Here is a 22,188-nt window from a genome sequence, read left to right on the forward strand (position 1 = left end):
TCATTTCTCCTTAAAACCCAAAATGCTAATTTGCCACAGGATTTCATATTCAACTGCCATAGCGCATCTTAGTATATAACTGTGAACAAGGCCACACCCCTCATCATTCTCCACTTCCCTTTTCCATTTTTCTATCTTCTGTTTCCTTGATTCCTCACCTTGTTTCCCGTAGCAGTAGCAAAGCAGGAAAATGCTCATCAAGGGGGAAAAAAGGTGCATTTATGACCTCTGTTTTTGATGTCCTTCATGTTCTCCCGGAGCCTCCAACAGAAATGAGAAAATAAAAAGAATTGGGAACGAAAGGAGTTAAAACTCAGGAACGCAGCATCACCACAACTCGTGCTAGATTAAGACCTAGAAGATAGCTCTCCTATTCTCAGTCCAGTGACTTATCCACCAACTGACCTTCACTAAGAAAAGGGGTCCAGCAATAGCACTGCTGGGTATATATCCAAAAGAAAGGAAATCAGTATATCAAAGAAATATATGCACCCCCATGTTTACTGCAGCACTAGTCACGTAGCCAATACATGGAATCAACCTGTGTCCATCAACAGATGATTGGACTTCTAAAATGTGATTCATATACCCAATGGAATATTATTCAGCCATAAAAAATGAAATTTTGTCACTTTGCAGCAACATGGATGGAACTGGAGGACACTGTGTTAAGTGAAATATGCCAGGCACAGAAAGACTAACTTGACATGTTCTCACTCATTTGTGGAAGCTAAAAGGAAAAACCAAACTCATGGAGATAGAGAGTAGAATGATGGTTACTAGAGGCTGACAAGGGTAGTAGGGAGGGGAAACAGTGGGATGGTTAATAGGTGCAAAAATACTGTTAGAATGAAGAAGATCTAGTATTTGGTAGCACAACAGGATTACTATAGTTAACAATAATTTATTACACATTTTAAAAGAACTAAAATAGAACTAGAATTTTATCTCATATTTCAGTTGGCCTGCTTTATTCCCCATCTGTTCATACGTGAATTTCACCATTATTCTTTACCAAAAAATTGCTGAAGATGTTGTTGCAATTGTAAACTATATCTTAAAATTGGTAGTTACAAATGCTATCACAGAATGTGCATGGATAGTATCAATTATTTTAATGAGTGATTGATACCATTATTCAGTTTATTCCGTAACAACTTAACTCAGAAGTCTCTCTGAGGGATTGCTGTTATTCTTCCTTATTTTAGGGAAAAAGAAATTTCTAAGTCTGTATTTCCTTTTAATTTTAGAAAGCGTATGCTTATGCAGATGAAGATGAAGGTCGACCAGCCAATGACTGCTTGCTCATTTATGACCACGAGGGAGTCGGGTCTCCCGTAGGCTCTATTGGTTGTTGCAGTTGGATTGTGGATGACTTAGATGAAAGCTGCATGGAAACTTTAGATCCAAAATTTAGGACTCTTGCTGAGATCTGCTTAAACACAGAAATTGAACCATTTCCTTCACACCAGGCTTGTATACCAATCAGTACTGACCTCCCTTTGCTCGGACCTAATTACTTTGTTAATGAGTCTTCAGGATTGACTCCCTCAGAAGTTGAATTCCAAGAAGAAATGGCAGCATCTGAACCCGTGGTCCATGGGGATATTATTGTAACTGAGACTTACGGTAATGCTGATCAATGTGTGCAACCCACTACAATTATTTTTGATCCTCAGCTTGCACCCAATGTTGTAGTAACCGAAGCAGTAATGGCACCTGTCTATGATATTCAAGGGAATATTTGTGTACCTGCTGAGTTAGCAGATTACAACAATGTAATCTATGCTGAGAGAGTACTGGCTAGTCCTGGTGTGCCTGACATGAGCAATAGTAGCACGACTGATGGTTGTATGGGACCTGTGATGAGCGGCAATATTTTAGTAGGGCCAGAAATTCAAGTGATGCAAATGATGAGTCCAGACCTTCCCATAAGCCAAACCGTTGGCTCCACATCCCCAATGACATCTCGACACAGAGTAACACGATACAGTAACATACATTACACCCAACAGTAAGTGCTTTATGGTCAGTATTCTATGTGGAGACCTTGCACCTTGTAATCACCAATACATCCACCAAAAATATATAATGTACCATATATATTAATAGTCAACAAATACTCAGATATTCTAAAGTCAATGCCATTATTTGATTATACCATTTTGAGGGTGAATATGGCTAGGCACTTTAGATAAGCCTTTTTAAAATTCTTTCTGATTTTAAATAATGTGTCAAAAAATGTGCAGAAAATGTATTGCATCCCTTGATACTGTCTAATGAATAGCACATAACTCATATTGTGAATCCTATGGGTCTTGAGGCCTGTAGAACCAATCTTGTAAACCAAGATGCCTTGTTCTTGGAAGTTACAAAAGAAGCCCTGTCTACATCCACCAGCCATATTTTTCGTTAGGGAAATATTTATATTAAAATTTTTAATTGAAAAGTTGAATGAAATGTACATTCTGAAAGGAAATTGAAAAGGAACGTAGAGTATCTGTCAATATCTTTAGATATCTGAAGTCATTTGTCTCTTCAAAATATTTTTCAATATTATGCACTATTAAGCAATAGGGGATGCTTAATATAATAAGAAAAGAGTTTGCCAACTGAAAGCATCGCTGGAAATGGTTCATCAAAGAAAAATATATATTTTTATTAAACTTTATTGATTTATATGATTAACTGTAAATTAATCTAGAATAGCAAAAAAAAATGACAATCCTAAAGTAGAAAGAGTTATTGGGGAAATATTAGAGTTTTCCCCACTTACAGGGAATTTTTTCCCTACTATTGCCAATTATGTCAGAAAAATACATGAAATATGGCTTAACCAATTTCATTGACCTGAATCATAGAGCTTTCAATTGGCAACCAGATATTCTCCAAAAGCACTCTGTAGTTATTCATATATTCAACAATATTTACTTAGAAGCAACTAGGTGTTGAGTGCTAGTCTTGGCTCTGTGAATATACAGGTAAAGAAGACAGACATGGTTTCTGCCTTCATAGAGCTTCTATTCATTTCTAGACTTAAAATAAAACTCTGGGATATGGCTTTAAGTTCCTAACAACAATAATTAACCAACTATTTAAGTCCATTACCAAGTTGTGTTTCTCTTTGCAACACTACTGTTTATGTTGAATAAATAAAATGGAAACACATTGCTTACTTTTAGTAGGCATAAAGCTGACTTGAGAAAAAGAAACTCTAGCCAGGTAATTTTACCTAATTCTGTAAAATATGTATACAGTAGCAGCAATAATGTGACTGAGATAATGTAAATGAAATAAACTTATTTTCAAGGCTTAATCCTTTTGAAAGGAAATAATTGTAGTGTTTCTTGCCTATCTTTTGCTCCTTTATGAATAAAACTATTGTAGAATTTAAGTCATCTCAGATAACCTCTTACCTAGTTCTCTCATTTTCTAGACAACGAATCTAGAAATAGAGAGGTTAAATGACCACAACCAGCTAGTTGTGGTACAAAGCCTTGAACCCATTGTTCAGATACGCTAGCCAGTATGCTTTTTTATACTATAACTTCGCCAGATATGAAGAGGATCCAAACCTGCCTGTTGCATACTCTTTGCTGTTCCCTAATTGGAAGAAAAACTCTCTCTCAAAAAATTAAGTTTTAAAGTGTAAGCGCAGACCAGCTAAAACATTGTAATGCTAGAAAGTTATTTACATATTTCCTAATATTTTCCAAATTATGTGTACTGCCAGTTGCTACATCCATTTCTCACTTTAGTAAATTTTACTACTCTATAATTGATGAAATCCATGGGGTAGCTAAGGAGCATTGGTCTCATGGTGATTAAACACTCAAGCAACAACCAGCCACATAGCATCTGGCACACACTCCGTTCCGTGGCAAATCCTGACATGGATATTTCTCGCTTAAAGTTTGCATTGGATGGCTTTTGTTAAGTCAAAAACTAACATGTTGGTGAGACTGCAGAGAAAAGGGGACACTAATACGGTGTTGGTGGGATTGCAAATTAGTCTAGCTACTGTGGAAAATAGTTTGGAGAATTCTCAAGGAACTGGGAGTTGAATAGCCATTTGACCTAGCAATCCCATTACTGGGTATAAACCCAAAGAAAAATAAACTGTTCTACCAACAGGACACGTGTGCCCATGTGTTCACTGCAGTGCTATTCACAACAGCAAAAACATGGAATCAATCCAGGTGCCCATCAACAGTGGACTGGACAAAGCAAATGTGGTACATATACACCATGGACTACTATGCAGCCATAAAAAAGAATGAAGAATGAAGAATGAAATCACGTCCTTTGCAGCAACATGGATGCAGCTGAATGCCATTATGCTGAGCAAATTAATGCAGGAACAGAAAACCAAATACCTTATGTTCTCACTTATAAGCGGGAGCAAAACATTGGGTTCACATGGACATAAAGATGGAAATAATAGACACTGGGGCTATTAGAGGAAGGAGAGAAGGAGAAGGGCAAGGGCTGAAAAACTGTCTATTGGGTACTATGCTCACTACCTGAGTGACGAGTTCAGTCATACCTCAAACCTCAGCATCATATGATATAGCTTTGTAACAAACCTACCCATGTATTCCTTGATTCTAAAATAAAAGTTGAAAAAGAAAAATAACAAAATAAAAAATTTTAAAAACAGGTGTCTTTTTTATATAATGATTTCTATTCTTTTGGGTAGATGCCCAGTGGTGAGATTTCTGGGTTGAATGGTAGTTCTATTTTTAGTTCTTTGCAAAATCTCCATACTGTTTGAATTTTTTTAACTACAAATGGATAAGTAGGATCATACTCTTGGTATATAGAAATACATGTTGTCGTCAGAGAAATTTTTTGAGTGTATTTTAAATTACTGTTATCATTTAACATTTAAAACATGTTAAAAAATTGTAAAAATGAACTCAGTAAGTTTTCTCTTCTAGAATATAGTGATTATTTTAAATTTGGGTCTTTTTTTATATTTTAAACTGACCAAAAAAGTGGAAATCGACCTGCAAAAATAGAGTTTGCATTCTATTAGGCCAATCGTTCTAAGAATTATAAAATAGTCAAAACACTATGAGATTTAAGAAATGAAGAATAATACCAAACATTTAACTAATAGATTACTCTTTTTTTTTTTTTTTTTTTTTTGAGACAGTCTTGCTCTGTTGCCCAGGCTGGAGTGCAGTGGCATGATTTTGACTCACTGCAACCTCCACCTCCCAGATTCAAGCGATTCTTGTGCCTCAGCCTCCCAAGTAGCTGGAACAATAGGCGTGCGCCACCAAGCCCAGCTAAATTTTTTGTATTTTTAGTAGAGGCGGATTTTTGCCATGTTGGCCAGGCTGGTCTCAAACTTCTGGCCTCAATCAATCCACCCACCTCGGCCTCCCAAAGTGCTGGGATTACAGGCGTGAGCCACCATGCCTGGCCCTGCTTACAATTTTAAAAGGAGGTTAAAACACCACTTGTGAAAAGGATAAGATAATGTTCCTGTGAGCTTTTTCTTCTCTTTATCAATACACAAAGACTTAAAGCTGCTTCCAAAGAAAAGATTTACCTCTAATAGATGCCCTCCTCCATACTATCTGTGGAAATAAGAGCTGAACAATATAATTTTCTCTCAACATTGTTAGTAAGGAGGAACTCTTCCACCATTCCAAGGTGATCAGTATCATTCAGATGCAACTCAAGCTTCCAAAATTGACATACTTTTTAAATGTCATCTCAAACAAAATAGCATAAACCAATATTCTCTTTACTGCTTAAGACTCAGGGCATTAATTTGTCTAAGAAGTAAAAATGATATCGTGTTTATGTTAAGGTTTGAAAATGAACCCAAAAGCTCAAGAAATTATATTTTATAAATAAATATAACATATAGTCTCAATCATATCTCCTGCCCTGTGAAATTACTTGAGGGGGTAGCATCATTACATGAATAAATGGGTTATCTTGGGAAAGTCTTACAGGTGAAGGGAAAGGAAAACATTAAGAACATAGAGTTAATAAACTTGTTCAAGAAAAAAATTATTTTCTAAAAAAATTCTTCTTTTGAACTAGTTATTTCTGATCATGGTGTATTAATTACTAAATGTAATAATTTTTTATGTATTTATTTAAAATATATATATGATAAAACAATGTTTTATTTTCTCTTTGGTGAATGTAGTATTTCATATGTAAACAGACAAATTCAGAAAATCTTTTCCCATTTTATTGATAATCATCTTTATTATTATGTGCACAGTACAGGGGCATGAATTCACTTGTAAATTAAAATTTAGAATAATTCATTTGTTTTTTAATGATAAAATTTATCAATAGAATTATTATTTTATTAGTAAATGCTCATATAAAATAACAAATTTAATAAACTCCATAAATTATTGTAGACGCTGCAATTAAAAAATTAAGTATCACCATGGAATACTATGCAGCCATAAAAAAGAATGACATCATGTCTTTTGCAGGAACACGGATGGAGATGAAAGCTATTATCCTTAGCAAACTCATGCAGGAACAGAAAACCAAATACCACTTGTTCTCACTTATAAATGGAAGCTAAATGATGACAGCACATGGATACATAGGGGGAACAACAGACAATGGGACCTCTTGGAGGGTGCAGAGTGAGAGAAGGGAGAGGATCAGGAAAAATAACTAACAGGTACTAGGCTTAATACTTGGGTGACAAAATAATCTGTACAACAAATCCCCATGACACAAGCTTACCCATATAACAAACATATACATGTACCCCTGCACTTAAAAATAAAAGTTTAAAAGAAAATTATCTCTTCCCACTGGATTCAATCTTGGGGCATGAGATTTAAGATATGAATTTAAAATAAAGTAGTACCAAGCATTTAACTAGCAAATTAAAATTTTAGAAAGGTGAAAACAGTACTTGTGAAAAGGGTAAGAAAATTTTCCTGTACAATTTTTTTTCACCAATTCTCTATTCAACAAAATTATTACTATTGTTTCTGTGCCAGAAGTACCAATTTATGTAGAATGAGGAAAGAATAATTATTTTCAATCAGGGGAATTGAGGAAGGATCCTTGAAGATGATGTAGAATTTTGTCTGACGGAAATTACAAAGATATAAAAGCTAAAACACAGGCTATATCCAAAGACTATTAAGTAGCCAAATTAAACATACTTAAAAATGTCTGAAACAAAATAAGAATTTTAAAATTATCTTATAGTCAGCCATTTTAAGATGATGGTTACTGCATTAATTACTCAAAATATACTATCCTATTGAAATATCAAAATAACACTATGAGGTATGATTTATACCCATGTCATAGATGAAGACACAAAAGCTAAGCTAAGAGAAATCCTCTTTTATTTTTCGAGATGGAGTCTCCCTCTGTGTCCCAGGCTGGAGTGCAGTGGCGCGATCTCGGCTCACTGCAACCTCCACCTCCGGGGTTCGAGCGATTCTTCTGTCTCAGCCTCACGAGTAGTTGGGATTACAGGTGCGTGCCACCACACACGGCTAATTTTTGTATTTTTGGTAGAGACAGGGTTTCTACTAAACCAGGCTGGTCTGAAAGTCCAGATCTCAAGTGATCCGCCAGCCTCGGCCTCTCAAAGTGCTGGGATTACAGGCGTAAATCACCACACACGGCCAGAAATCATTTTTGTTAGAGCTTAAGTGGGTAGCAAAATTAAAATTCAAACCCAGGACTCACTCCAAAACTCTTACTGCTATTCACCAAATTCTTTTATTTAATTCTGGAAGGATATGTGAGAGGCAGCCTGTAGAAGGATCTTGAATCCAATTAGGAGGTTGGATTTAACTTGGTAGGAAATGGAGAACCAGTGAAATTTTTTTGTGCCGGCCAATGGGCAGGCCCAATTTTATGAGGTGGCACTGGGACGGCCCTCAGGAATCCTCATGATAGTCTGTCTGTGTTCTGTTGAGACACCAGGTGGCTCGTTCACTGAGGTGGAGAGCCTAGTGTTTGTCTCTGTGGAAGTCATGATCTTCTGATAAGTCACCATTCCAAGCCTAGGAAATCCTTTAGGTCACCACTGAGGTGAGCAGGTCCGTGATGTTTCTAAAGCGACTCCAATTAATCATCCTACTTGTTAGTCAAAGTATTTGCACATTGAATGCCCTTCCCGTTTTGATCACTTTAAGTGAGGTGTTTGGACTAACTGTAGTTCCTAGAACAGGGCCTGCTTTCTCATACCTCTGTCACGCTGCTCCACCCTAGTTTCTTAATCTGGAGCCCTCTCCACTCCCCTCATCTGTTTAGCTTTTCCTTACTTACTCACCTCAAGCATTGCCACTTCTCAGAAACATTTCTTGTTATCTCTTCCACCACCCCAGCCTGCTGGGGTGCTGCTACTAGTCTCTCTTCTATCAGGTTGATATATGATTAGGTATGCTGATAATTCTGACTATTGTTATAGCTAGCTCTCCTTTATTCCCTTCAGAAATTACCACACTACTTCCCTGTGCCTGCTAGCCTGTGAGCCCCTTAAGAATACAGACAATGCATTTCTCTTTCCTGTATCTGTGGTGTTGGAATGTCTAGTATATAGTACGCATTCATTTAATTTTAGAAGTGAAAAATATAGTCAAGTTCTCTCAAGCACCTAAAAGTAAGTGTCTACAGTTCAACAGTGTCACCTCTAGATAGCAGCCTTCTGAATGATCTCCAAAAAGCTTGTGTCAATGTCACCCTTAAGGAGAAGATGCAAGCATATTAACTAACAGGACAATCACATTTCCGGAGAAATCGATCTTTTGCAGAAAGAGTACTAAAATAAAGTCACGGAAAATAACTTCGCGTGCTTTTTGAAAGAAATTGTGGTATAGGTGGATAAACTAAATTCTAAAAATGCTACAGAGAAAGTGAAGCTGGGAAATGTAGTTCCACAAAGGCCTTAAAAATGTGTGATGGTAGAGCAAAATTGACAATTGGTAACTGTCAACCCAGCACAGATACCCAACACAGCCAGTTTTTAAAGCAGTGACAGCAGATTTGCTTTTCCTACAGTTAGCCAAACAGACCTATTTGAATGTGAATTTAGTGTCAAGGGTTTGTCATTGAATTTTTTCTAGTATACTTTTCTGTAGCTTGATTTTCTCACATTACCATGAACATCATGCTGTGTCAGCACATGTTTATCAACCTCATTCATTCGAAAATCTGCATAATATTCATAAATTTGCACCACACCTTTTTAACCATTCTCTTATTACCAGAAAATTAGGTTGATTTCAGTTTTTGCTATTACAAATAATGCTACAATGAATATTTACATACCTAATATAGGCATGATATAGATGTACATATAAGAACAAACACATGGAAGTTGAAATATTTGTATAGGATAGACTCTTTAAAGAGGGATGCCGTATCAAAGCATATGGACAAATAATTTTTATTGCATTTTCCCAAATTTTTCTGTCAACAAGAATGTCCATTTACATTTCTGCCAGCTGTTCTTGACAGGGCTTGCTTAGCCATAGACCTAATAATAATTGATGTTATCAGCTTTTTAATGTTTAATAAGCTAATAAAAATTATAATTATTTGATATTACTCATCATTATACAGAATTTGGCATTCAGTAAATATTAGTTGACAATAAAAGAATAAATTAATCAATCAATATTATAAATTACCATATATACTTAAATACATTTCTAGTCTCTCTTCTATTAGATTGATATATTATTGGGTATGCTGATAATTCTGACCATTGTTACAGCTGTAGTATACTGTTTTCAGTGTGTTTACTATCTGACAGGTGCAATCCCCACCCATTGGCTCTTTTTTTATTATTATTATTATCTTGGCACTTCTAATACATTCAAGTTAAAAAATTTTTGAAGGATATGTTTAGAATTAATTAAAATTAAATTGAATTATACATTAATAACTTTGATATCTTCAAAACTCCAGCATTAATTTGTAACTTTGCCTGTTCCATTATGACATTTACACAGGATAAATGATTTAGAAGAATGTTAAATCTTCTGGAAATTTGCTGATCATTGACAGAGGCCGTTGATAATAAGATTGCTTTCATTATAGGCTTTAGTTGATTAATAGTTTTTCTTTTCTTTTGAAGTTATTTCTTATGTATAAATTCAGTAACAAAAAAAATTATATGACAGGCAGCAAAATAAAGCTCTCAATATTAAGAACCAGACGAAAGTTATTTATTTTAATCATATTTTCCAAAGCAACATAAAAGCCAAATAAATGAATCCTAAACTTTAAACTTACATGTCACATGGAAAAATCCCACTTCCAGAAAGCCAACTTAATATCAGTAAATATGAAATAATTTTCGACTTTTATCATAAATTTTGAAATATGTGAATGATTGCTGCAATATTTTAAACATAGACTAAATATCAAATACAGATCATGAAAATTAATTTGCAAAGACAATTTCTTTAAATTCTATTTTAGCTTACTTGAAATAACAGTAGGCTGAAGAAACCCAGTTGATAATGAGAAGGAATTACTGGCAGCAATTTTGCCAATGCTTTTATGGATTAAGAAAGCAAATAAATAAAAAAGATTGTGAGATGTCTTATCATTTTTGAAAATAATAAGGTAAAAGTCAATAAAACTATTCAAACAATTATATACATTATTTTATATAAATTATATACATCCATTTATATATTTATATATAAATTTTTATAAATAAAATTATATAAATCCATTTTACAGATAACAATGTGTATTGTCTGGTTACTGAAGTGTTGGCATGCAGGTAGCATGTGCTAGCACAAAGTGTTTGTTCACTAGCTGAACTGTGCATAAGAAAGGTAGTGTCAGGGTGCCAATATATAAAGTAGATAAAGTGAGTTAAATGAAAGGGGAACAAATGAAAATTGAAGACTACCTGTATTTACTGTTGTTGGCATAAAAGATTGACCCTAAGCATCAAGAAAACTTTTCTTAAAAAGCGGACCACAAAATATAAATTAAAACCATAATAAGACAGCATCTCACTCCAGTCAGAATGGCTTTTGTTAAAAAGTCAAAAAATAACAGATGTTGGGAAGGCTGCATAGAAAAGTGGACACTGATACACTGTTTGTGGGAATGTAAATTCCTCCAGCTACTGTGGAGAGTAGTTAGGAGATTTGTCAAAGAACTAAGAATTGAACTACCATTCCACCCAGCAATCCCATTACTGAGTATATACCCAAAGGAAAATAAATTGCTCTACCAAAAGGACACATGCACCCATATATTCATCATAGCACTATTCACAATAGCAAAAACATGGAATCAACCCATGTGCCCATCAGTGATGGACTGGATAAAGGGAATGTGGTACATATACACCATGGAATACTATGCAGCCATAAAAAGGAAGAAAATCATGTCCTTTGCAGCAAGGTGGATGCAGCTGGAGTGATTACCCTAAGGGAACTAATGCAAAAACAGAAATCCAAGTACCACATGTTCTCAGTTATAAGTGGGAGCTAAACATTGGGTTCCCATGGACATAAAGATGGGAAAAATAGACATAGGGCCTACTAGAGTGGAGGTGGGTGTGGGACAAGGACTGAAAAACTACCTGTCTGGTACTGTGCTCACTACCTGGGTGACAGTCATATCCTAAACCTCAGCATCACGTAATATACCTTTGTAACAAACCTGCACATGTACTCCCTGATTCTAAAATACAACTTTTAAAAAATGAAAAAAAAAGAGAGAGGGAAACAAAAAAGGACCATACTTTCGTTAGAAATTCACAGAGCTAAGGTTTTCTGAGATTGATAAGATTACCGAGTTAAAGGTAAGAGAGAGGCTGAATGTGTGTTTGATAGGGAGACAGCAAGTTTGTGTGGTGAGTGATGGTGAGGTGTTGGCACAAAAGTCACCATGCATGCATGTGATCAGAATAAATATTGATTGACTAGGAAGTCTTGTTAAATACACATTATGTATTTAACAAGGAGGCACTGACTGGGTGATGACTTTGATATCAGTGTGGCATGAGCCACCATATGTAGAGAACATGAAACTAGATAGGAATTATTTTAAAAAAAAAGTAAAAAACAAGTATTTACTAGTATGTGTCTAGCACTAGGCTAATTGTTTCTCAAATTTTTTCTTATTTAATGCATCTTATGATCTTTCTTTTATAGTTGAAGAAAATTGAAAAGAAAAACTATAAGGAAATCACCGTGAACCAATTCCAGTGCTCATTCATTTATTCATTAAATGTTTTTTGAGCATTTTCATTATTTGCATATGAGCTAAGGGCTAGGTATAGAAACGTGAATTAGGGTCCTTACCATCAAGGACCTCAGTCAGATTCAGGAAGAAGTAAAGGGTTGAAATACAGTATGAGATACAGTTATACAAGGGGGTATGAATGAGTGTTAAGGGAGAAGAGAAGAGGGGCCTAGCATTAATGAGCTGGGAAAGGCTTCTCATAAGAAATGAACTTTGAGCCAAGCCTGGAAGGAACCACAGGAAACAGCCAGATGAAGAAATGAGAAGAGCATTCCAGGCCAATAGGATGGAATTGGAGACAAGGAGAGAAACAGAGAAGATGGAGAAAGACTGGCTCCTCTGACAGCTGGAAGCAGCTGGTAAGGCTGAAGAATAAAGGCAGATCATCACAAGACAGGAAGGAGTCAGAAACCTGGAAATCAATGACATGCTAAGGAATTTCCATTTTAATCTGAAAGTTAAATCTGAAAGAGAACCATTGAATATGCCTAAAGGAGAACAGTGAATTTGAAATCGCTCGTGAAGTTTGCCTTGGCATGCATAGGAGGAGAATGAAGCTGTTGATGAGAAGACCAGCAAGGAGTTGTTTCAGTGAACCAAGGCAGTGAAGAAATAACATGCGTTCCATCTACACATCTTAACCCTTGGGATAACTGAATAATTAGCTGCCCACATCACAAAATCGTAGTATAATTGTGCATTTCACATCATCAGCAAATGGTGGTAACGAGTGATGCCGGCTGTATCCCAAAGGTGGCGCTGTAACCTAAAAGCACGGAGCCCAGGAAATGCCCTGCAAACTCTAAGGGTCTCTCTGTAGGACTATGTGCTGAAGGAGCTGACTCAGACATAGTCCTCCACCTCAAGAAAAATATGCCTTCTACATTTATAAGGAATAGAAATGAAATGAAAAGAAAAACTCAGTGTTAAGATGTCAAGGTTTTTTTTTTTTTTTTTGCTCTTAGTGCAGGATGATTATTTTCCCAGTATAAAATTAACATGTGCTCATTGTAGAAAATTTAGAAAATGTAAAAATATAAAATAAAATGAAAATAATTTCCCATTACCCAGAGACAACAACTAACACCATGATAATTCTCCTCAACTAATGCTAACACAGCTCTACCCTTCAACTGATAGGTAAGGCCTAGAAACCCAAATCTGTGACTGAAATTTAGTCTTTCTCTAATACCCATATTCATTGTATACATTATTTTTTTAGTTGAGATTATCCTATATAAAAGCCTGTACCTGCATTTTACGCTTAATATTCTTTGTAAAATAATTAAAGAGATATTTCATCCCATGAAAGGACACTGAGGTTTCCTCTACTCCTTTAATATTGTAAGTGATTGTGTGATTAATATCTTTGTGCATAGAGCTTAACATGCACTTTACATTATTTCCATTAGAATTGAAGTTTTGGGGTCAATGACTATGCACATATTTTAAAATCTGTATATTACAACACATTGTTAACAAGACAGTCCTTGATGTTAGTGAAGACACCTTATACACCAAAGTACAATAATCATAGCTATAAATTTTTTTATATCTCTGGAGTTCTAGTTTTCCTCCCAGTTCTGAGTCTGTGAGTCCAATAGATATCATTATGAAACTTACATTTGTTTATAAGGATGCCAGCATTATAAAGGCATATTTAAATAGATAACCTCTGCTATCAAGGGTTAGGTTGTGCCAGTTGTTTTTGATGGCCATAAAACTTACTTGGTTTTTGGACTGAAGACAATATAGGCTTTGCTATCTACAATGTGTCCAGCCCCTATCTATATATAGTATAGTCCTAGAACCAAAGTTATAGGACATAATTTTCTAAGAAAGAATCATATTACATCTAACAATTTGAACCCTGAAGAACTCTCTCCTCCAAGAAAATAGGCATGAGAAGACCTGAACCACAATGCCACAACAGAATCTCCCAGGTATTTCCTGTGGGCTGATTGATAGAACTCAGAAGACAGCTATCAATAAGTATCCTTAGATTTAAATACACATTTTAGAGGAAAAAAATATTCCCAGCTTAGTCCTTCAGTGCAAATGAGAACAAGAAAAAAAGAAAAATATATATATTCCCAGCAAAGGGGAAATGATCTGACATGATAATGGTGGATCTTATCCTGAGATGGCACTTATTACTTATCTTCATTCCTAATTTCAAACAACTGAAGATTTTTACACTGTCCAGAATACATTACACTATGACTAATCTTTCACAATTTGTGGATTTCATGTACTAGCCTGCTCCTTGTTATTTTCTATTTCCATAGTTTCTATTTCCACCCCTCTCTTTGCCTCTCTTAATTTAGGGAATGTATATGCTCTGCCTCACCTGCACTGTGATGTTGGCAAGAAAGAAGGTACTGTGACAACTGACATTTTAACTCAGATAAAATGTCTTGTTTTATCCCTTGGACAGGATGGAAGACCTGGACATGTGAGGGAACATTCCGTTTATATAGTAATCACTTTCATAACAGTTACAAGCTGGATGCAAACTCCCCCAAACAAATGTCGCAAGCTAATAAGAGTCACTAACTTTTTCTGATGGCTGTTATCTATTCATACAGCAGCATAATCTTCACAGCATGATTAGAATCCTTTACCAAAGACTCAGAATGCCTCCACCAACTACTGAAATCTAGTAGTACTTGAGGACCAAGCCACAGAGCAAGCGCTAAAAAAAAGTTAACTAGAACCTTACCACTTTTTCACGCACCCCAATTTCATAAAATGTATCAGTAAAAAAAAAACAATTATCTAAAGAAACAAAAAGTAAAGAAAAATTATTTATCACATAGGTAACTTGGTATCAACTAGGTAACTGATCTATTTTAATTTAGGAAGTTAGTGTCTTCCTTCCTCAATTTTCAGATTTTCTGAGGGGAGGCTCAAAAGGCTCGAGAGGCTCTCTACAAGGAGAAAGCAAGCCAGAGAATCTGAAAAAGTGAGCAATTCGCTAGCAGAATAAGACAGAACAGTACACCTACCCTCTATTAACTCCAGCCTCTCCCAGTCTCTCTCCAAGGCATCAGCTCTTTTCTGCCCTGCATCACAGGCTACCTCCAAAAACAAAGTCCAGAGCATCAGTAGGGCACTGGGCTTCCCCGATTCCTCCCTCCACACTCTTCTCTCCCCTAAAGGGCAAAAGGAGGGGATAAAGAGAAAAGACCACAGATAATCTCACTGGCTTGGGAATTATGGTTTCCATGGAATAAAAAGGCGTGTTCTTTCTCTGAAGATGAGGGTGTGTTCATTTCACTGCATGTTTTGGCAAAGTACTTGTCAAGCATCCTTAGCTAAGACAGAAAAGCATGTAGCTTAACAAGAAAAAAGGCTGAGAAATGAAATCTGAAGTTGAAACCACTAAGCTCCATGACAGGCAGACAGATTAGCAGTGACTACTTGAAAGAGAAAACATCCATCAATTTGCCAACAAGAAAATCTGGTCAAAATAAGGAAATGCTTTCTCGTGAGTCCTGAAATTTGAAACAATTGGTGACTCTAAGGGTTGGGTGCGTGATTAATAGCAACCATACCTCCCGAATTTTCAGGGCAGGTTCATAATTATTATCACCACCCCTCTCAGGCTTAACTTAAAATCATCTACCTGTTGTCCTCTTATGTATACATTCTTGTTACATTAAATAGAGTTTTAGAAAATACAATCACCGTAATGGGCATTCATTAAATATTTGTCAATTTTGCATAACCAATCAGTCATGTATAATCCTTCACAGCATGAATCGAATTAGTTCCTTTCTTTCTATGCCTGCTGGCACACCCTGATCCAAAATTATACCATTATCTCATTTATCTTTATGTCTCTAGGTCAGACTGTGCTCAGTACATGTTAGGCACTAATACATGCCTATAAAATGAATATTTGTTGAGTTATCCTTCTTCAGTCACTTCTTAACACTTTTACCAAAATCATCTCTTCTATTAGCTGTAGATTATGGGAAAAAATCTATCTTTTTAAAAAAAGAAATTATAAAGAGATATGTTTTTAACCTTTCAGGGGTAAAATATTAGATGCTTCAGCTTCTTGCAAACAATGCTTGCAGCTTTGCATGACTGGATTGAGAATTCTATTCATATTTGGGTCCAATTCTTGGATAAGACACATAAAATCTGTCCTCATTTCTTTTCTTATTTATAAAATTAAAGAATTTGACCAAATCTGTGTTTTTCAAACTGTTAGTCACACCTCCAATGATGGGTCATAAAGTCAATTTAGTATGCCTATCTAGACATTTTTAATGAAATTAAATAAAATATTTAAAAATCAGAATACATCACACAAAGTAAGAGTAAGTATTGCCTTAAAAAATTTGTTTCGTTTCTGTACATGTGTCTGTGTATGTGTGTGTGTACTGGTTGGTGGCATAGCTATGTTTTTGACCACGAGTTGTGGTTAAAAGAAATTTGAAAGCCACTAGACTAGTTTATTTTAAGTTTCCTCAGGCTCTCAAATGCTTGAATTCTATGAGTAAGTTGAGAGAGATATAGGAAGGGTTTTAGTGCTAGGAAGAGGGAAACTAGAGCAATAGACACAAGGCAGTATCCCCTGGAGCAGAAAAAATGCTGTGCATGTGAGAGATACCATCAGTACACTCCATATTATTCACGTCACAGGAAGATAAGCACTGGGTAGGTCGTTTCTACAGAACACCTCTTCCAGAAAAGCACTGGGAAAATAAGAAAGTCATAAAATCCCTAGATTGCAGGAGAAGAATTTGTAAAAATGAGTACTCAATGATCCTCACCTACTCTAGGCCCATTGTAATCCTTACTAAGGAGAGGCAGTTTATCTACATAGAAAGAAGGCTGTGGTTGTAGGTGCATTATATTTCTTCATTCATTTAAATGAAGCCTAGAAAACCCCACTTTTGACTGTCTTTGCTTTGATCTTCAACTTTTGAAATATAAAACTAGACCGCATCTTGTAGATGTTGATACATGTGCCCCTTATCTACTAGCACTTTGTCCTCAACACTGGCAGGCCATGCAAGGGTAGACCAGTCCCCTACCCCTCTGGACTTCATGGTCATCACCTTCAAAAAGTGAGTTTCTTGGGCAACATAATCTCTGGGTGTTAAATTGCCCAGTTGTCACCTATTCCTATTTAGCAAGATAATCCCTGTTGGATAAAATATCTTTCCTAAATGAGAGGGACCTGAGGATTCCAGGCATTTTGTTCAAGAAGAAATCAGTCCTAAAGGATCCTCTTTGTGAGTAAAGCCACAGGTATGCAATACCCAGAATGTTTTGTAGTCAACTGAGAAAACTGGACAAAGCCCCTTGGACAGCAATGAACAATTGTTCCCTGAGGGACAACTTTTCTAAAAGGAACTCCAGAATTCTTTGGGATTTTGTGTTAACCTCACCTCTTTCCCTGTGCTGCCCTTCTTGATGAGCTGAAAGAGAAGGGGATGCTCACATCTTAGTCAGGACATCCATCCCCCTGATCGATGGATGATGATAGATGATAGATGGATCAGGGGGATGATAGATGGATCAGGCGGGGGTCACGTTTCCCCCCAACACACAGTAGTTTGCTCTTCTTCAAGCTCGTGCACAGAGGATTTGAATTAAATCTAAATGAACATCAAGCAATTTAATTAGCTGATTTTTTAAGAGTGAGAAAAAGTTATTTGGAGACATTTATATTTTTAAGAGAAAATACAAAACACAAAATTTTCCTCTGATAAAAAGATTGATATAAGCTTCAGATCCTCATTCTGCCCAGAGGTAATGAGAAAGAGTGAACAGGCAAAGGAGGAAAGTAATAGAAAAAACACAGAAAGAGAAGAATAGATAGGCAGAGAGGGAAAAAAATGAAACAGCAGGAAGGAAAAATGAGGGAACAAGAGACAGTAGAAAGCCGGGAAAGAGTAGGCTGGGTCCAGAAAGACAGGAAGAAGGGCACACCCTGAAAGGTGATTAGAAGCCAGCCCCTCCCACCCAGCCCAAGGCAGAGCAGAGGGAGAGTCCGCCTTCTAGAATACAGTCATTTCCTGGTTTGGAGCTGGATGCACTAAATAGCTGCCTCTTCTGATTCCTTAAGTTTCAGACACTGAAACTTGCCCATATACTACTGTCTGAATTGATGTCACTGCCCCTGATCTTAGATTTCCTCCCAGGACCCCCCAACTCTATTCTTCTATGTAACCCTCAGAGGATCGATTTCTAGCTCATATTTTGCTCGGGCTTTTAATCCACTGAGTTCACTTCAACTCAACAAATATTTATGCATTATCTGCTATGAACAGACTAGGCACTGGGGGTACAAAGAGAATCCCACCCTTGGGGGAATCATAGGCTAACAAGAGAGATCAACTTTTAAGCAAACTTTTCCGTATAACCTTCAAGAAAACTACCCAGGTGCTGTGGGCATGCAGACACAGAGCACAGGCTAGTATGCGAGCTCAGAGCTGGGTACCCGGAGAAGACAGATCCTGAGCTTAGCGCTAGGGAAGCAGCTAGGAAAGGGGTGGGAGAGTCCTGTTCCAGCGGTGGTGGGGGGACAACCACCAGCAGTCTGGTATGTCACACACATAAAGAACATAAAGTCATGCCAGGGAAGGACAGGAAATTAGACTGAAAATGTCATTGACCAAGCATTGGAAAACCACGTGTCACTCAAAATAGCTGGAAGTTTATCTTACAGTATTTGGGAAGACATTGAAAAAACTTAGGTAAGGGAAATACATGCTCAGGTTTGTATTCCAGGTGTGTATTTTTAGTGCCTGTTTGGTGCTGGCACTGAAAAGACACATCTGAAATGCAAACCTGAACATATGTTTCCCTTACTTAAATTTCCCTTACTTAAACTTACTCTCATTATTTGTGGAGAGTAAGTTTAGATGAAAGGAGGAAATTGGGCTGCTCCAGCTTTCAGTTCTTTATTTCTCAGCCCGTCTAGACCTGTAACAGTCTGGACCTATTGGGTACCACTGAAGGCAGCTGCACAGATAAGCTGCTTTGTCTTTGGACCTTGAAGGGTATTACCAATGAGCTAGTTTAATATCTTTAATATTTGGTGTATTTTTGCAACTGTTGAAATATTTTGGAACTTGTTTCACAGGTTAAATAGACCATCACTTCAGATCACTAGAATCTCCCTTGGGGTCTTCACTCCCATTTTAACCTGAATTAATTAGCAGCATTCAGACAAAAAAAAAAAAAAAAAAAGCCAGGTATGGTAGCTCATGCCTGAAATCCCAGCACTTTAAGAGGCCAAGGCAGGAGGAAAGCTTGAGCCAAGGAGTTTGAGATTAGCCTGGGCAACATAGCAAGACCCCATCCAACCTTATTTAAAAAAAAAAAAGGAACAAGTGGGTTAATCATATGTTATGATGCCTTCTGATAACATGCAATATGAAGTATTTAGGATGCATTCTGGACAAAAATATTTAATTAGAATTTGACAAATCTTTAAATATAAAAGTAAAACACAAGGGATTAGAAATCCGAGGATAGAGGAACAAGTTAAACAACATCTCAAGACCAATACAAAAGTGGAACATTTTGTTGGATAACTGCTTCAGTTTTTTTCAACAAGTTGATATTAAAAACAATAATTAAATAAAAGGACACTGCTAAAGTAAAAGAAATTTGAGGAAAAAATTGTGTTTCTGAGTCAGATCTTGATTTAGACAAATGAACTATAAAAATCATGTTTTGTTTATTTAAGGAAATTTGAATATGGACTGAGTATTAGAGAAGGTGAATATTTACAGACATTAAGAAGATGAATATTTAATGAGCTCTAAAAGGTAGAGCTCATTCACGCAAAAAGCAAGTAACAAAATAGCACTTACAGTAGAATCTTATCTTGGTATAAAAAGACAAATAAATGTGAATAGAAAAGTAACTGGAAGAATTTCAATCAGGAAAGGGAACTAATATTTATTGAGCACGCTGTATGTACTTAAATGTTATGCTAAGTATTTTTTTTAACATCACTTGTTTAATTATTTAATTCTCCCAAATACTTCTTGCAAAGAAGATGCAATTTATCCCATTTTACAAACAAGACATGTACTTTAAGATTTTATTAAAAATACTCTCTGGTGGTCAGAATTTGGTGACTTTAATTTCTTTTTGGACTGGGTGTTCTAACTTTCTGCAATGCATATTTACTACTTTTGTAACACTAAAAAGGGTTTTTTTAAATTATGAAGACACTTCTAAATAATACATGGGTCAAAGAAGAAATCTCAAGATAATTTTAAAATGTTTTAAACTAAAAGAAAATGAAAACACAACTTATCAAATTTGTGGGATGCAGAGAAAGTAGTGGTTAGAGGAAAATTTATAGCATTAAATGTATACACTAGAAAAAATAAAAATCTAAAATCAACCATTTAAGTTCCACCATTGGAAAGTACCAAAAAAAAGGCAAATTAAATTCAAAGTAAGCAGAAGAAAAGAAATAACAAAACTTAGAGCAGAAATCAATGAAACTGAAACCAAGGAAAACAATAGAGAAAAATCAATGAAACCAAAAGGTGGTGCTTTGAAAAGATCAAAAAATCAATAAAATTCTAGCTAGTCTGAGTAAGAAAAAAAGAGAGATGACACAAATTACTAATATCAGAAATGAAAAAGGGGCATCACTACAGATCCCATGGACATTAAATGCATAGTCAAGAAAATATGAATGACTCTATACCCACAAATTAGATAGTCAAGATGAAATAAACCTACTCTTTGAAAGGCACGATCTGCCAAAACTAACACAAGAAGAAATAGACTGTCTGAATAGGCCTATATCTGTTAAAGAAATTGAATAAATAATTGATAACCTTTCCAAACAGAAAGCAACAGGCTCAGATGCATTCACTGGTGAATTCTATCAATATTTAAGGAATAAATTATACCAATTCTCTAAAGTCTCTATCAGAAGACAGAAGCTGAAGGAATACTTCCTAACTCATTCTATGAGGCGAGCATTATCCTATACCAAAACTGGACAAAAATATTACCAAAAAAAAAGAAAACTACAGACCAGTATCTCTCTCATGAACATAGATACAAAAATCCTCAAAAAAAATTAGCAAATAAAATCCATCAACGTATTTTTTAAAATATACACCAAAACCAAATGGGATTTATCCCAGTATGCAAAACTGGTTCAACCTTTAGAAGTCAATTAATGTAATCCATCACATCAACAGGCTAAAAAAAAGAATCCAACACACATTCATGATTTTTTAAAAAATCTCAGTAAACTAAAAATAGAGGGAAACTGTCTCAACTTGATAAAGAATGTCTACAAAAAACCTACAGCTAACATCGTACTCAATAAGAAACTCTAAGATTTTCTCAGTAAGATCAGAAAAAAAGGCAAGAATGTTTCCTCTTGCCACTCCTTTTTAACATCATACTGCACTAGTTAATGCAATAAGACAAGACAATGACATAAAAGGAATATAGATTGAGAAGAAAAAAAAACTGTTTTGTCTATGTAAAGAATCTGAAAGAATCAACCAAAAAATTTCTGGAACTAATAAGCAATTACAGGAAGGTTGCAGGATACAAGTTAAAATAAAAAACTCAATTGCTTTCCCATATACCAGCAATGAGCAAGTACAATTTGGGGTTTAAAACACAATATCATTTATATTATCATCCTCCAAAATTCAGAACTTAGGTATAAATTTAACAAAATATGTTTAAGATATATGTGAGGAATACTACAAAACTTTGAAAGAAATCAAATAAGAACTAAATAAAATGGAAAGTTATTCCAAGTCCATGGATAGGAAGGCTCAATATTGTCAAGATGTCAGTTCTTCCCAACATGTCCTATAGACTTAATGCAATCCCAATCAAAATCCCAGAAAGTTATTTTGTTGATATCAACAAGCTGATTTGAAAGTTTGTGTAGAAAGGCCCGGGCACGGTGGCTCACACATGTAA

The 22,188-nt window shown here is 35.7% G+C and overlaps 1 protein-coding gene across 2 annotated transcripts in view; it reads left to right on the plus strand.

Moving 5' to 3' along the window:
• DSG4 (desmoglein 4) overlaps positions 1 to 4,609 on the plus strand; it is a 39,774-nt gene extending 35,165 nt beyond the window's left edge. The window contains exon 15 of one of the 2 annotated variants that reach the window (XM_009433834.5): positions 1,251 to 4,609. In XM_009433834.5, the coding sequence (XP_009432109.5) occupies positions 1,251 to 2,018 (768 nt within the window). In that variant the 3' untranslated portion in view covers positions 2,019 to 4,609. The remainder of the gene's footprint in view (positions 1 to 1,250) is intronic. The other variant, XM_016933486.4, reaches the window with a different exon arrangement.
• The last annotated feature ends 17,579 nt before the right edge of the window (positions 4,610 to 22,188 follow it).

This window comes from Pan troglodytes, chromosome 17, assembly GCF_028858775.2.
Source record: "Pan troglodytes isolate AG18354 chromosome 17, NHGRI_mPanTro3-v2.0_pri, whole genome shotgun sequence".
NCBI classification, from domain to species: domain Eukaryota; kingdom Metazoa; phylum Chordata; class Mammalia; order Primates; family Hominidae; genus Pan; species Pan troglodytes.